Here is a 13,379-nt window from a genome sequence, read left to right on the forward strand (position 1 = left end):
CTTGTATTTATCTTGTGGCCAGAGCTAGTAACGTAATTATCGTTTGAAGAAAAAAATGAATTCTGCATTGTGTGACTAATTTCAAACCTTCAAGGCTGTTGTTGAGTGGGAATGGCGTTTGTTGCAAGTAGTGACATCACTAGTTTAATGACATATGGAGTTCGAAGCCAACACAAGAAAAAATGAAAGGACGCACTTTCAAAGATGTTCTAAAGTTAACACAATTGCCAGCAAAAGTCGTCGGCACGACTCAGTCTGCACTCAGCAAACATAAGAAGTCATCGGTTATGTGGCTATGGAGTGGGTCGTTTGTACGTCATCGTGTTAGCCACCCCAATTGACTGTAGTTCTTTGTAATGTCCTTAACAAGATAAAGCTCTGTTTTTGGATTAAAGTTGGCCTCGCTTCGCTTGTGTGAGCATACACTCTTGTTAAAAACTGGGAGGCAGATAAGAGAGGGTGAATTTTTCTTTTGCTTTTAAATGTCAAGCACAGAAGACTTGAATCGTAATAGGTAGTCCTTTTGTGTTCAAATAAAAAAAGAGAATTTCTAAAGACACTTGCGAAAATCTGTTTTAAAACCTTTATTCTATTTGGGTAGTTTTGCCTCGCTGCTGTCATCATGATATAGGAGGGACGCCAAAGAGAACAAAGGCTCTCGTTTTTTTTTTTGTCCTTATTTTTGAAGTCTTGCATTGAAGTGAGGAAAATGTTTCCTTCTATACAAAGGGAGACTGAAAATGTTATGCACTTACTCATTGTATAAGAGCTCAAGTTTGATTGACACGGCATCATTTCCACACATTTAGGGCTTTATGCTGTATTCAAAGCAATATGCAATGTTTTGCTCTTATAGCTAAATAATGTTCCAAAATCAAATCTCAGGGCATGATGCAGTAAAGTTGCAGTCGCAGTTACCTGCAAAGTCAGACTGGACTGTTCCAGACTGAGTATTTTTAGAGTGTCCTTCACTTTGAAGCCTCTGGCTAATCTTGCAATACATTAATGCACTACACATATGTGGAGTGGTTACAGGAATGTTTAGCTAAGCAAACTGAGGGGGCTGATATTCGGGCGGCCAAGCAGGTAGGTAGGCAGCATTCTGGCAATCCCATGTGTCAAGATAAGAGGGACTGAGTAAGCACTTTGAATATGCTATAAGGGGATTACATGGTGTGTGTGCGTGCGTGCGTGTGCACGAGAGAGCAAGAGTGAGAAAAGGGGTGAGGTGGGAGGGAGAGAGACAGACAGAAGTTACCAACATTTAGGGGTAAATCTGCAATTTAAACTATTATAAGTGCGCTTATGCGTGTGTGCAATGAGGCGTTCATGTGTATGAAACTGAAAAGGTAACGCAACAACTGGTAAAATATTATCCCCAGAACAGTGTCATAAATCTGTCTGGGTAACCTCCAAACTTTTTCATCAATTTTGATTTGTTAACAATGAGCAATTTGTGGTTGGTGATCCTATATCCTGACATGGTAAATGTAAACTAATGATTATGCACCTTGAAAAGCCAGAATGCATCCACAAATGTGGCCATGAAGAGGTGTGAATTCTCATGCTGTCCTCATTATTTTGCATGTGTGTGCATTGTGCGTGCGTAGCAAGCGCTCCGGCCTCTCCAAGAGAGATGGTGAGTCTAAAGGAACGCAAGATGGACTATGATTCCACGGCAACCAACGCCGGTTTCCATAGCAACAAAGGCGAGCACACTTCCCGGAAAGATGGCATGGCAGGTGTGTACGAGTATCAGTGTGAGCGCACGCGCGTGTGTTTTGTGGGTCGTTCTTTTCAGCCACTCGCATTGTTGTCGGTTTTTTGGAAAGCTCTTTGTGTTTTTGTTTGGTTCGTACGTAATCACTTTTCTCTCCTTTAGCATCTTTGCGATGTTTCTTTTCGTCTTAGTTCCTTGAACTGAATAGGAATAAAAAAAGTGTTTTTCATCTTTTTAGGCACTCCGCACATAAATGTCATTAATAATCTCTTTTTTCCCATTTAAGTGTCCTGTGGAACATCAACATTGTTCCGAAACTCATACCTGACTAGCAGTGATGATATCAAGCCAATTCAGGTGAGTTAACAGTCCAAATTTGTTTTTTTGAATGCATTTCTACAGCCTGTCAAATAAAGATGTAACACAAAGAGAAGAGCTACACGACAAAATAGTAGACCTTGTCATTCACAGATTTGTTTTTAAATGTATTTTGTATGACAATGCAACAGATGTGCATGTTCAAATGAATACGCAGCATGTGGCCACCAATCTTTTCCTTTGGTGTTTATCTCCACTGCCTGAAAGCCTTCTCTCCCATCACCTCACCTTCCGCTTCCCTCCATACCTCCCTTTGCTGCTCTTCAACCACCCACGACCCCTTGCATCCTCAACAGGCCCCAGTTCAGCCCTGCACTGTACCCCCGCAGCCTCAACAGGACAGTCCGTCAACAGCCATGCTAAAAGACTACGACCACTACCCACCCCCTCCCTCCTTCCCCCAGCCTCTGCCTCCACAGCCGCCCCCTCACAGCCAGAGCAGGAGCTTCGACGAGGCTTACTTTGAGGAACAGGGACCGCCTCCGCCGACCCAGCCCCAGCCGCAGGTCCAAGCACAGGCCCAACCCCAGCAGCCTCCCAGCACCGCCGGGCCACCCCGGGACCCCCGGGAGGACCTGCGCATGCATCTGGGCCTCAAGTCCACTGGCAACTATGTAGACTTCTATTCAGCCTCGCGGCCGTACAGCGAACTGAACTACGAGACCAGCCACTATCCAGCCTCGCCTGACTCATGGGTCTAATTAGACTGAGGAGGAGGATGATGATGTTGATGATGATTTAAAAATGTCTCTGTATGTGGAGGGGATTTTTTTTTTTTCCAAGCACATCAAGTTTGCATAGTAGTCTTGAACACCCTGACAAGGACTTTGTATGCTCTCTCAAAACAAAAAGCAAGAAAGAGTCATCGTCAGGTCAAGTGACAAACAGTGCATGTGCATGCATTTTTTTTCTTCTTTTGTTTAACCACAGATCACTTTGTCTTGAGTCTCAGCCCCGCTCAAGTGAGTGAGTGCAAGGCGTGCAAAGAGCCAAAAACACAGTGGGCAGAATAAATAGAGAAAGAAAGCAAAGAAAGGGAGATGACTAAAGAGGAAGAGACAAGCGAGGGATGACTGTATAATGGCGATGGAATGAGTAAAGGCTTTTATTCGCGGGAGGAGTCGTGACCTTTAGTTGAAGGCAGCGAGAGCAGGAGAGGATGACTTGCACGAGGCTTCTGGAGGAGGTCAGGAAAAATGGAAGCACATGAGGAGAAAAGTGGGTCTTTTCCACTTCATCTAAACGTAGCACTGATTCAAACCCCTGCTTTGCATCTCGATTTATTTTTAAGGAATGTCATTATTTTTTTCTACTTTTTTAGATTTTTCAAGATGTCATTTTATGTATTGCTGATGTAACTGTGCACACTTTTTTCCCCCCATGCATTTGTTTTTAAGAGAAAAGCAGTCTAAAAAAATATTGAAACTAACACAAGACGCAGACTTCATCACCGCGGTGGAAGTCAGCACGATCCCAGCTTTGCAGTATTTGTGATTGTCGACCTTCATCCAATTGAATATTTTGGTGCAAAATGGAAATGCACACGTGCAGAGAGTTGTTCAATTCCGAAGCAAGAAGTGCTTTTTCACTGCCTAAAAAAAAAAAAAAAAAAAAAAAAAACATTTCCAAGCACAGTGTGTGTGTTTGGGAAGGTTCGTCTTGTCTTTAGCGGGGAGCATCATCACTTCCTCGGGAGTAAATATTGTACAAGCCAATGTAAACTAAAGTGACAAAGGACAAGAAAAGCTTGCCAAACTTTGACCCCTGGATGACTTTAAAGGGACTTTCTGTCTCGGTTTCCAGACACGGACTGGATGTCTCGCTCTGCAGTTTGTAACTTTTTTGTGGCTATGCCCCCTGATGTGGATATTGCTGGGAACTGTGGGTAACTTCCCTTAGATGTGCAGCGCAGAGCTGCTGTCCTTGGTGTCAGCTGAGCAAATGTGGGCGCGTGTGGGGATGAGTGTGCGTTTGTGTGCATGTCGGTGACAGAATGCGTGGCCTGTGCGTAGACACATTAACTCGGGTGAGCGTATTTATGCATGCATGTGTGAAGTAGTGTGCGTATGCCTCTGTTGTGTGTCTGTGTGCGCGGGTGTGGGTTTCTGTACAAAACAGTGTCCACGCAAGGCATTCCTACCGACAGTCAGTCTGGTTTTGCTAATCACGGTCAAATCACTAGAATGAATTGTTAATATAGAATGATAAATCTATAAATATATGAATATAAATATATAATTTTTATGTGCAGATATCCGTGTCACTGAAACGCAACCAATGTTTGCAGAGGGAAAAAAAAAATAACATGACGTGGTGTACAAACAGGACTTTAGTTCATTTGCTCTAATCGTGGAAACTGCAGCTCCTTGGCGCCCCGCCCGCCCACCCGTCCTTCCCCTGGATGGAACTAAAGAGAAATCCTACCTGAAGATGCTCAGGCTCTGGTGCGAGTTGTGTGTTGTTGTGTATCCATGCTTCTTAAATGACCCTGCTGAGAAAGGACCGTACTTGAACACAAGGAGAAATCATAATTAAAAAAGAAGACTCTTTCCAAAAATGTCATTGAGTCTTTTTATGTGAGTTGAAGTGGTGGACAAAGATTGGTGCACTTATACTACTTTTCCAAGAGCTGCTCTTTTCCACTCGCTGGTCAAAGCCAAGCTAAAAGATCACCTAAAAGTGGCTACGTTTACATAGCTGAAATTGCTTCTGAACATGAAGCATTTTTATTCCGATCAGGCTTTTTAATCCGAATAAAAGCATCCATGTAAACATAGCCAGTGTTTGCTGTTCACTGTTATGAGTTCCTAGGCAAATTTCATAAATATGCATGTGCTCACCACAACAAGATAATTATTAGGTACAGAATCCAATTATATAAAATAAGAGGTTTGTAAAATTGGTCTCATTCACAAGTACTAATTTTCAGTTTAACAATGTCAAAGAGGAATTGCATCATGTTTTCATGCTTGCAGTGGTGCAGAAATGAACTGTTAATAATAATAAATAATAATAATATTATATTTGGCTTATTTTTATCTTGGAGAGAGTCTAGGACTTTGAAAGTCTCAATAGTTGTTAACTGATGTAGATATGTTGAAACATCATGGTCCATGTCTAAATACAGTAATGTCATTTTGCATTGCCTTTGGACAGATTCTTCCATCAAGCAGCACTGTGAATATCTTGATCAGCTCCTAAACATAATTAATGGGAGCTTGACTGACAGGCTTTGTGGGAACATTTAATGTAACTGTGCTTTGTATATCACTGTTGCTTCCTCTGATAAAAACCTAATATACTTACGCGGCATGGCAGTTAGCCATGTCGGAACACGATGGGGGAGCTTATATTTCACTTTGATGCTGGCGTAGAGTGACAGCTCTGCGTTGCGGTCCGAGAGATGCTGCTAATAACAAGGCCCAAATTACCATGGTGACAGACTTACCCTCCATACAGCAATGCTTATTCTTTAATCAGGGATGACAGAAAAACTGAAGAAGTAATGACAAGTTCTTTTTTTTTTGCTGCAAAAGTGGTTTTCAAATTTTAAAGGAAGCACTAAAGCCAAAACTAGACTTAACCGGTTAATATTTGAGTTCAAATACGATGCTACGTGTTCTCGTACGAGCCAGCTGCAGAAATTGGGCACTCTTGAGTCGTGTAGAACTTCTCCCTTTCCCCCCCCCCGTTCTCGTTAAAAGGTTTCTGCTTCAAACATTTTTCGCTCTTAGGTTTTCACCCAGACGACCCCCTTAGATGTGCATCTTCTGCATTTTTTTTCTTGACACTTGGAAGCAACACCGACAGCCTTTGATCAGCAGCACCTTTAAGGTGGAATGAGGAGCACTTTCGTAAACAGACACTTATTTATGCATTCAGCAGATCTGAAACAGCATGTGGTTAGCATTTATGAGCAGACATTTGCCGAGATGAAGTGTTAATATTGACTATTATCTTTGCACTGCTGTTTGTCAATGCTCCGTTTGGTTTCATGATTTGTTTTTTTGTTGCCGTCGGTTCCGTTCTGGGGATGATTAAACCGAAAAGCTTGAAGGAAATGAAAATTCCCAACAAAACAGGAGATAGCTTTAAAAATGAGGCTGTTATTGGTTCTTCACTGTCAACAAGAGGTAAGTTTAATGTGTGTATGGGGGTGTGAGGCTGAGTGCAATTTCTCTCTATTGTTTTGATGACGTTTAAGATTGCTGTTTGGAGCGACGGTATTCACACCAGGTAATTACTTTTGATTGCCAGCATATTCCGTTTAATAACCACCCTTTCTGGTCTAGCTCTCCATTCTTTAGAGACAAGCACTCAGCTGACTCGATTACAAATATTTTTCCAAACATGGCTCTTCATGCATGTAAGTCATGCTGCAGGAAAGCCAGCTGTCTCCTGCAGAGATGGGTGTATGCGTGCACCTCTCGTGTGCATGCCTGTCCAAGGCGTGATTTCGTGCATTTGAGGGAAGGGAGCACGTGCATGCGGGTGCGTGAACCTGTCAGCTTGAGCAAAAGCATTCACCTGTGACGTCCTCATTCTGTCTCTCTCCAAGACTTCGACCGAGTGCCCCTCCTCTCCAAGGCCCCGACACACGCAGTTATCAACCATGGGCAGGTGTTGAGATCGCTGACTTCTGAAAAGGATTCCACCCGGAGCTGCTTTAATATACACCGTGGAGTTACACTCTTGAGTAAATGACTGCTCTCCGCTCTGAGTCGCAGCTCTTTATATGACATCTGAGGGGAAAAGGTCAAGGAGAACATGGAGGGAGTGCCCAAAATGGCACATAAAGGAAAGCAGAGGTAATGGTGGAGCTTTAGATGGAGCTCTGTGTTATTTTTCTGCTTCAGGGACATTACAGACCATTCCCACAGGGCACAAAGTGCTCACATCTGGAGAGTAAAATGAATTGAAGTGCTACTTTTCTTCGACATGAACACAATTGTCAATGGAATTTTCATGGGACACAGCAAAGAATGGGTGGCTAATCATGTCATGTAATCCTCAATGCAAGCTTTTCCTCAACGCTCTATATTGTGTAAAGTACGATTTCTTTCGTGGACATGTTTACTGTACATGATTAATGAGAAAGTGCCAGATGGATGTGTCACTCAGTGCTGATTGACTGTATCGGTAAGTTTAAAAGTAATGTCTCTCTCTGCTTGATGTATTCCCTGCTGATGTGTTGTCAGTAAAAATCACATCATAATCAACTTGTCTTGTTGAATCAGAGTTTTAGTTTTAAAATTACTAGCACATAATAGAACACTGTTCCCAATGCATTGTCCTGACCTGTATGTGAACCCTTGGCCTTTTGATTTGGTGTCAGCACTCTCCTCAGGGGACAGTCTTCTTCCAATTTAGGCCCAATATTTTGTCAAGACTGCCACTAACGCTGTGCCGTGCAATTTTCAGCTGTATTCAATGGTACATGTCTTTTAATAAATGGACTACTTTAAGCTGATGCTGAGACAGAATAAAATGCAAGTAAGGCAATATAGTGCATTTCATACCAAAGGTAATTCAATGTGCTTTCGGTGATTAAAACATTTACAATGTGCTTCACATTACAAGTGCAATATTTAAAAGCACATACAAAACAAAATAATTAGACACTAAAAAGCAAAGTAAATAAAAAGTAGCTTACTAAAATGTACATCCAATGCAAGAAGAAAATTTTGAAAATATTTACTATATTTAATATTTGCAATTTTTTTAACGTGATTTAAAAATGCTGCAACACGGACTTTAAGCGCTTTCTCATTAAATATGGAAAATGTTTTCACCTTGTATTGCTTTACTCTTTTTCTGTCAATAAAGTTTTGTCAATATACGTCGTACGTCATGACGCACGCTGAACACGTGACGTCATGACGCATCGTTCCTAAACAATCCTCAGGAAAAAGCCACGTTGACGACTCTGGACTGGAGTTCCGTCTTCAATTCAGGCCAGAATAAAGCGAGAAGATTCAAGTGCATGCTGTGATTTGTCATCAACATACTTTGGAACCTCAAGTATGTCGTCTCCACCGAAAGAAAAGATCGAAACCAGGGGTGGACACCCTCCTGCAGGTAAAGCTACTACTGGTTGTTTTTATTTACAGTCTATGCTGCTTGTCAAGGCCTATTGTTTCTACTTGTGTGTAATGTGCTTTAATGCACTGAAATAGCCACATACCCGTGAAAACAAATCACTTATCAACAAATGACAACGTTAGTTTTGTCTTCGTCGTCGACAATTCACTCAGTTGTACGCATTCCTTATTTCTCCCGTGTTTTTACAACCGGAAAGACGAGTGATGCCACATGAACGTCTCAAATCACAGCACGCATTTGTAATTATCATTATTATTCAGATGCGTGTGACAAGAGCGTAGTGACACTGTTGCAGTGGTGACGTGGAGGTCAGTAAGCAGCCAGGTCCGTGGACAGACAGACAGACAGACAGACAGACAGACAGAACGTGTACGTGGACAGGCCATGGCGGCCTCAGCAGCTGCACTGATAACACAGTCAGATAAGGTGACATTCCAATGTCAGCTCTTTTGAGTTCAAAGGTCACTGTCAAGTACGAATTGCTGCAATGCACATGCTATGATTTTAAAGAAAATACTTTCTCCCTTCTCAGTGAGTGGTACATTCTTAAACATGGTCAAAGTGGTGCTCACACAGCAGCAACTTGAATGAGCAAACTCAGTTTTTTTCAGTTTCCATTTTGAAATGAGGGAAGGCGCCTGTGCAAGCAAATTGCAGGCACTCTAGAGCCCTTTGCATGTAAACGTCGCCACCAATGCTGTAAGATTTGTGATTGGATAAGCGACGTTTTTTTAACATTTGTTGCAGCCCACAGGAAGAACTATTCCCTCATGACTAAAAATGTCTTCCTGAAACATGTTTATGTTGCAGTCAAGGCCGGAGGTATGAGGATAGTGCAGAAGCACCAGGCGACTCCTGTTCCGGAACCCCCACCAAAAGATGACGATGAAGAGCAGTATGTGAGCAGTAGGTAAGCCTAAATGAAATGCACAAACACTTCTAACATAGTCCAACACTATTTTTCCTTCGAGTGAATTCCCGTTCCCATTTGCAAATAGTATGAATTGGGTGCAGATGGTATATTCACATGCTGCATTATCAGGTTTTGTGCTGATGAGAGCTGACAACCGCTGCACAGCAGAGAGATTTACCATCAATTCAGTAATTTTATGCATTTTTTTGGGTCACACTCAATTATATGCACTCAACATCCATAGCATTAGATACACCTGAGCAAACTAAAAAACTACATATATATATATATATATCTGCCTCCGCCAAGATAATAATACTGACTTTTGATAGACTGAGCTGCATCCTTCAGAGATCTGTTTGTAATATTTTAGCCTTCTTGTGGAGTAAAATCGGGTATGCATATCTGGAGAAATGCAGTGAATTTTTTTTCAATAGTTATCTCCTCAAAGTGAGATTCAAAAAATAAATAAATATATTACTGATATATATAGTATAATCTCTAGGCTGTTGTGCACTTCCTCACTTGGTTGCGCCACAGGATATGTAGTCATAGTGTCAAACTCAAGGCCCCGGGGGCCAGATACGGCCTGCCACATCATTTTATGTGGCCCGCCAAGACAAATTGTGCATCAAATTCATGTGTCATTACTAGAATTGCAAATTGTCTTCACTTTTAATATCTTTTTTTTTTAAATATTTGACCAGTTTTTACTCGTCTGATTTGAAAACGATTTGGATACATTTATTCGGGTTGACAGTCATAATGGCCCTCCGAAAGAAGCTATGACTACAATGCGGCCCGTGAAAAAAAATGAGTTTGACACCCCTGTTCTAAAGAGAGAAAGGAAAAAATGTGTATGGTAAGTGGGTTTAAAAGGAAAATGGCTCATTTTTACTCTTCTCTTTGTCCACAAAAAAAGTTGGTGTGTAGAGCCATAGTTGCACTCCATCAATAAAACCCCCGCTCGAACTGTTCCCTCCATGAGTCACACTGATGGACGTCAAGCAGGTGGCTAGTGGGTAAATTTCACATCAGCTGCGGCCACTGAAGCGTTGTAGTCAGGGGAGCACCTGCCCAAACCAATCTTGCCCAGATGGACAGATGGGGCAAAGGGAGGTGGAGTGATGGCGAGCCCTGTTTACATGGGAGATGAGGAGGAAAGTTGAGGATCAGAAGAACACAAAAGGTCAGCTCCGTGTAAGAAAATATTACAGAAGCCAAGGGTTTATCACGTGTTTGATTTTTTTTCTCTCTCTCTCTTCTGAGTTAAAGTTAAGTGGCGAGATGCCGACAAATGAAGAAAGTGCAGCATGTGTTAGTTTCTATGGCAACCGCCTCCTTGCCCACGGCAACAAACTTTCTGCACTGCAGAAGCACGGCGCTGTGGGTGGGTCGAAGAGTTGCTGCTTACAAAAAAAAAAAATGTATATAATGACATATTTTACTCTTTGAACTCTGAGTGTTGTATTAACACCCTGACTTTCCTCTCTCACCCTCAGACTCTCTTTCTCATGCTTTCTTTCTTGAGGCAAAAGTCCACAGCTCTCTGCTTCCCCCTGCAGGCTCTGCACACCAACATTTAGTCCAAAAAAGATGTCCTAAAAATGTTTTTCATCAAATGTCAATTCAGTAACCTAGGTAGTAATTGGTGGAATTGGATGAAACTAATTAGTCATAGGTTTGGGTAATTGTACTCTAATCATAGCTCTTATTTACAGGCTGATTTTTTTTTTTTTAATTGGTCAAATTCATGTTCTAAAACTAGGAACTCAAAAAGACAAATGAATGGCACCTGGAATCAGTTTTACTCAGTAAAAAAAAATATATATCCTCATATTTTTGACTTGAATGAATTTCAATTGCTACGTATACTATTGTTAAAGGTTCCTAAATGTCTTTGAGGGGGATTTCTGAAGGCAGTCACCATTACCGCGGGGTGACGAGGCTGTTAAATTAGACGGCGGCGGCGCTCGTTTGTCACGTCAAGGTCAAGGCGTGCGCTCGTTTCGTTCGTCTTTTCTTCTGCCGTCATCCCTTTCTTTTTGTCTACGCTCACCCACCTCCAGCCTCCTCTGTGATGATCCATTATTATTGTTATGAAGGTGTTTGGCTCCACGTGTCCTTCTCTGCCCTTTCGGCACCCTTCGGCCCGCTACGAAACATTTTGTATACTTTGCTTTTCTCTTGTTTTCAGTCCACCCAAGGCCCCGGTGATTGTGTCTGGAGTGGTTACCAAGGTAACACGTACATTTATTCAGAGATATAATATTAATGTAGTGGAAATATAAGTGCTTGTAATCTTACAATGAGTTTGTATGGAATATAAATGAATGATATTCTAACTTGATAGTCATAATGAATAATGAGAGAAACATAAGGGAAGAAAACTGGAGCAGATATTAACAGGATCATGATTTTATTTTTTTATTAAAATACTCCATTCCTCTTTGAAATAGCAAAGTCCCTCTCTAATCCAATTTGTGATGAGATTTTTTTTTTTTTTTTTAATATCAGTAAGAGTTTGCAGCTGCAGAGCAGATGGCGGCTTTACCGTTACCCTTCCCACACTTGGATTCTTGTAAAATTTCCTATTTGCTTGTGACATCCTTTTGGCTGATGGTTTCAGGGCGATAAGGACTTCACCCCGGCTGCTGCCCAGGTGGCGCACCAGAAGCCCCAGCCTGGCATCCCCAAGCTGCCCCCCTCTCAGCACATCAACCAGCACATCCATCAACCCCGCAAGTGAGCCGGGCGCTCGCTATGCTGTGGCCATGCTAACTCCACCAGTCGGCCTTCCCAATTGAACACGGTTTCCTGCTCGGCACACGCCCTTTGATTGATCGGTCGTATTATTTTTATTATTTTTTTTCTTGTTTTTGTTAACTGTTGTGTGATGTGGAAGTTGTCTGTAGCGGTGGCCTAATACCAGTATTGCCATTGTTTCAATCCAGTCCTCATAAGTTGCCTGGCATCGGTGCTGCGCTAATTGTCCTGCGCTTTTGTCTCCTTTAAGGTAAATCTTTTTGAAAGTCATAATTGATGTCGCTCACACGAATCAATACAATAATAGACCAGTGAACTAGTTCATAAGATGAAAGGCTTTGTACATACAACAGACCAAAAGACCCTAACAGCAAATCATAGAGGCCACGTGTTCTGGATAATATAACAAAAAAGTCAAAACGCAAAAATAGTTTCATAGTCAGACAGTTGCCACATTGCACGACAGCCACAAAAAAGAAAATGAGCGAGCGGTATAACCAATAAACATTCCGGCAGTGCACCCACTAATTGGTCGGATTCTAATTAAGGCAAGATTCCTTTGAACTGAATTATTAGTGTCTTAAAATAATTGCGTATCAACTGCTTAGTTAGCTGTGTCAACTGTTAACTATCGCTTTTGCATCCTCCTCATCACTGCAGTGTTATTCATGGCGTCTGCACACGCAGACTGCTTCAAGCAAAGATAATCCAGCAGTGCCTGCATACTTTTTCTTTTTATTTCAGCAGCTAATGAAGCCAAATCCGTTGTGAGTGTATCTGATATCAAAAGCAACAAGTATGCATGCTGGTTTTTTGGGGGTCCCCCTTCCCCCCCCCCCCCCTCCCTCTGTTGTTGAAGCTTTAACAGACCAAGGCCTGGATAGAGCACGCTAAACAAAGCCCTGCTGCCCTAAAAAAGCCAATATGTAAATTGAAGATTACAAAAGTAGGATCATAATGAAAAAAAAAGTACATTCCATCTTTTTGGTTGTGTGCTAGTGTTCATTTTAGCACAAGATTGGTGTGTTTTAAACATATCAGGACACCATGCACTTATACTGATTGGTCACAGCACTAATGTTCAGGAAGTAAAAGATGTCTACACTCTTTGCGATGAATCAGAAGTAATTTCCTTTTGAAATGAAGAATTTACTGTTGCTGTCTTTCACATTTCTCTTTGAGTTACATCTTCAAATGTTTCAACTGGAGTTTGGTATTGGTTGTGCTTGTCATAGTAAATAAAGATATAGAGAATCTTGATATTGAATTTATTGGAGACTTTCAACAAAAAGTCTGGAGGTTTGTTTATTGTAATACTCTAATGCTGCAAATAAGTGCATCCTGTGCTCAGCTGGTGTTTTGAAAAGAAACAAAGGTGATGTCTACTTTTCCTTCCCAAGCTTCCAACACTCACGCGTGAGTGTACACCAGGTGTTATTTAATGTAATCCATCTTCACACTTGCATCTGCAAGCAGGTGTCCTGTCAGCTCATGTTAACA

The 13,379-nt window shown here is 41.7% G+C and overlaps 2 protein-coding genes across 4 annotated transcripts in view; both read left to right on the forward strand.

Annotated features, from left to right (window-relative positions):
* ctnnd2a (catenin (cadherin-associated protein), delta 2a) overlaps positions 1 to 4,655 on the forward strand; it is a 119,776-nt gene extending 115,121 nt beyond the window's left edge. For all 3 annotated transcript variants that reach the window (XM_088364220.1, XM_088364223.1, XM_088364222.1), the window contains 3 exons: positions 1,611 to 1,742; positions 2,007 to 2,077; positions 2,395 to 4,655. In XM_088364220.1, the coding sequence (XP_088220346.1) occupies positions 1,611 to 1,742; positions 2,007 to 2,077; positions 2,395 to 2,799 (608 nt within the window). In that variant the 3' untranslated portion in view covers positions 2,800 to 4,655. The remainder of the gene's footprint in view (positions 1 to 1,610; positions 1,743 to 2,006; positions 2,078 to 2,394) is intronic.
* A 3,309-nt stretch (positions 4,656 to 7,964) lies between these two features.
* On the forward strand, positions 7,965 to 13,139 carry dap (death-associated protein). The gene is made up of 4 exons (XM_088364227.1): positions 7,965 to 8,176; positions 9,011 to 9,110; positions 11,311 to 11,353; positions 11,743 to 13,139. Exons 1-4 carry the CDS (start codon positions 8,122 to 8,124, stop codon positions 11,860 to 11,862), a joined length of 318 nt encoding a protein of 105 aa, XP_088220353.1. The 5' UTR covers positions 7,965 to 8,121; the 3' UTR covers positions 11,863 to 13,139.
* The last annotated feature ends 240 nt before the right edge of the window (positions 13,140 to 13,379 follow it).

The sequence above is a fragment of the Syngnathus floridae genome, chromosome 20, assembly GCF_059516105.1.
Source record: "Syngnathus floridae isolate MCC-2025c chromosome 20, RoL_Sflo_1.0, whole genome shotgun sequence".
NCBI classification, from domain to species: domain Eukaryota; kingdom Metazoa; phylum Chordata; class Actinopteri; order Syngnathiformes; family Syngnathidae; genus Syngnathus; species Syngnathus floridae.

Excerpts from the sequence above, each read along its gene's own strand:
- dap (XM_088364227.1), top strand. The coding sequence starts at position 8,122 with ATGTCGTCTCCACCGAAAGAAAAGATCGAAACCAGGGGTGGACACCCT. Across the intron at positions 8,177-9,010 it reads GGGTGGACACCCTCCTGCAG|TCAAGGCCGGAGGTATGAGG; the intron begins GTAAAGCTACTA and ends TTTATGTTGCAG. Across the intron at positions 9,111-11,310 it reads GAGCAGTATGTGAGCAGTAG|TCCACCCAAGGCCCCGGTGA; the intron begins GTAAGCCTAAAT and ends TCTTGTTTTCAG.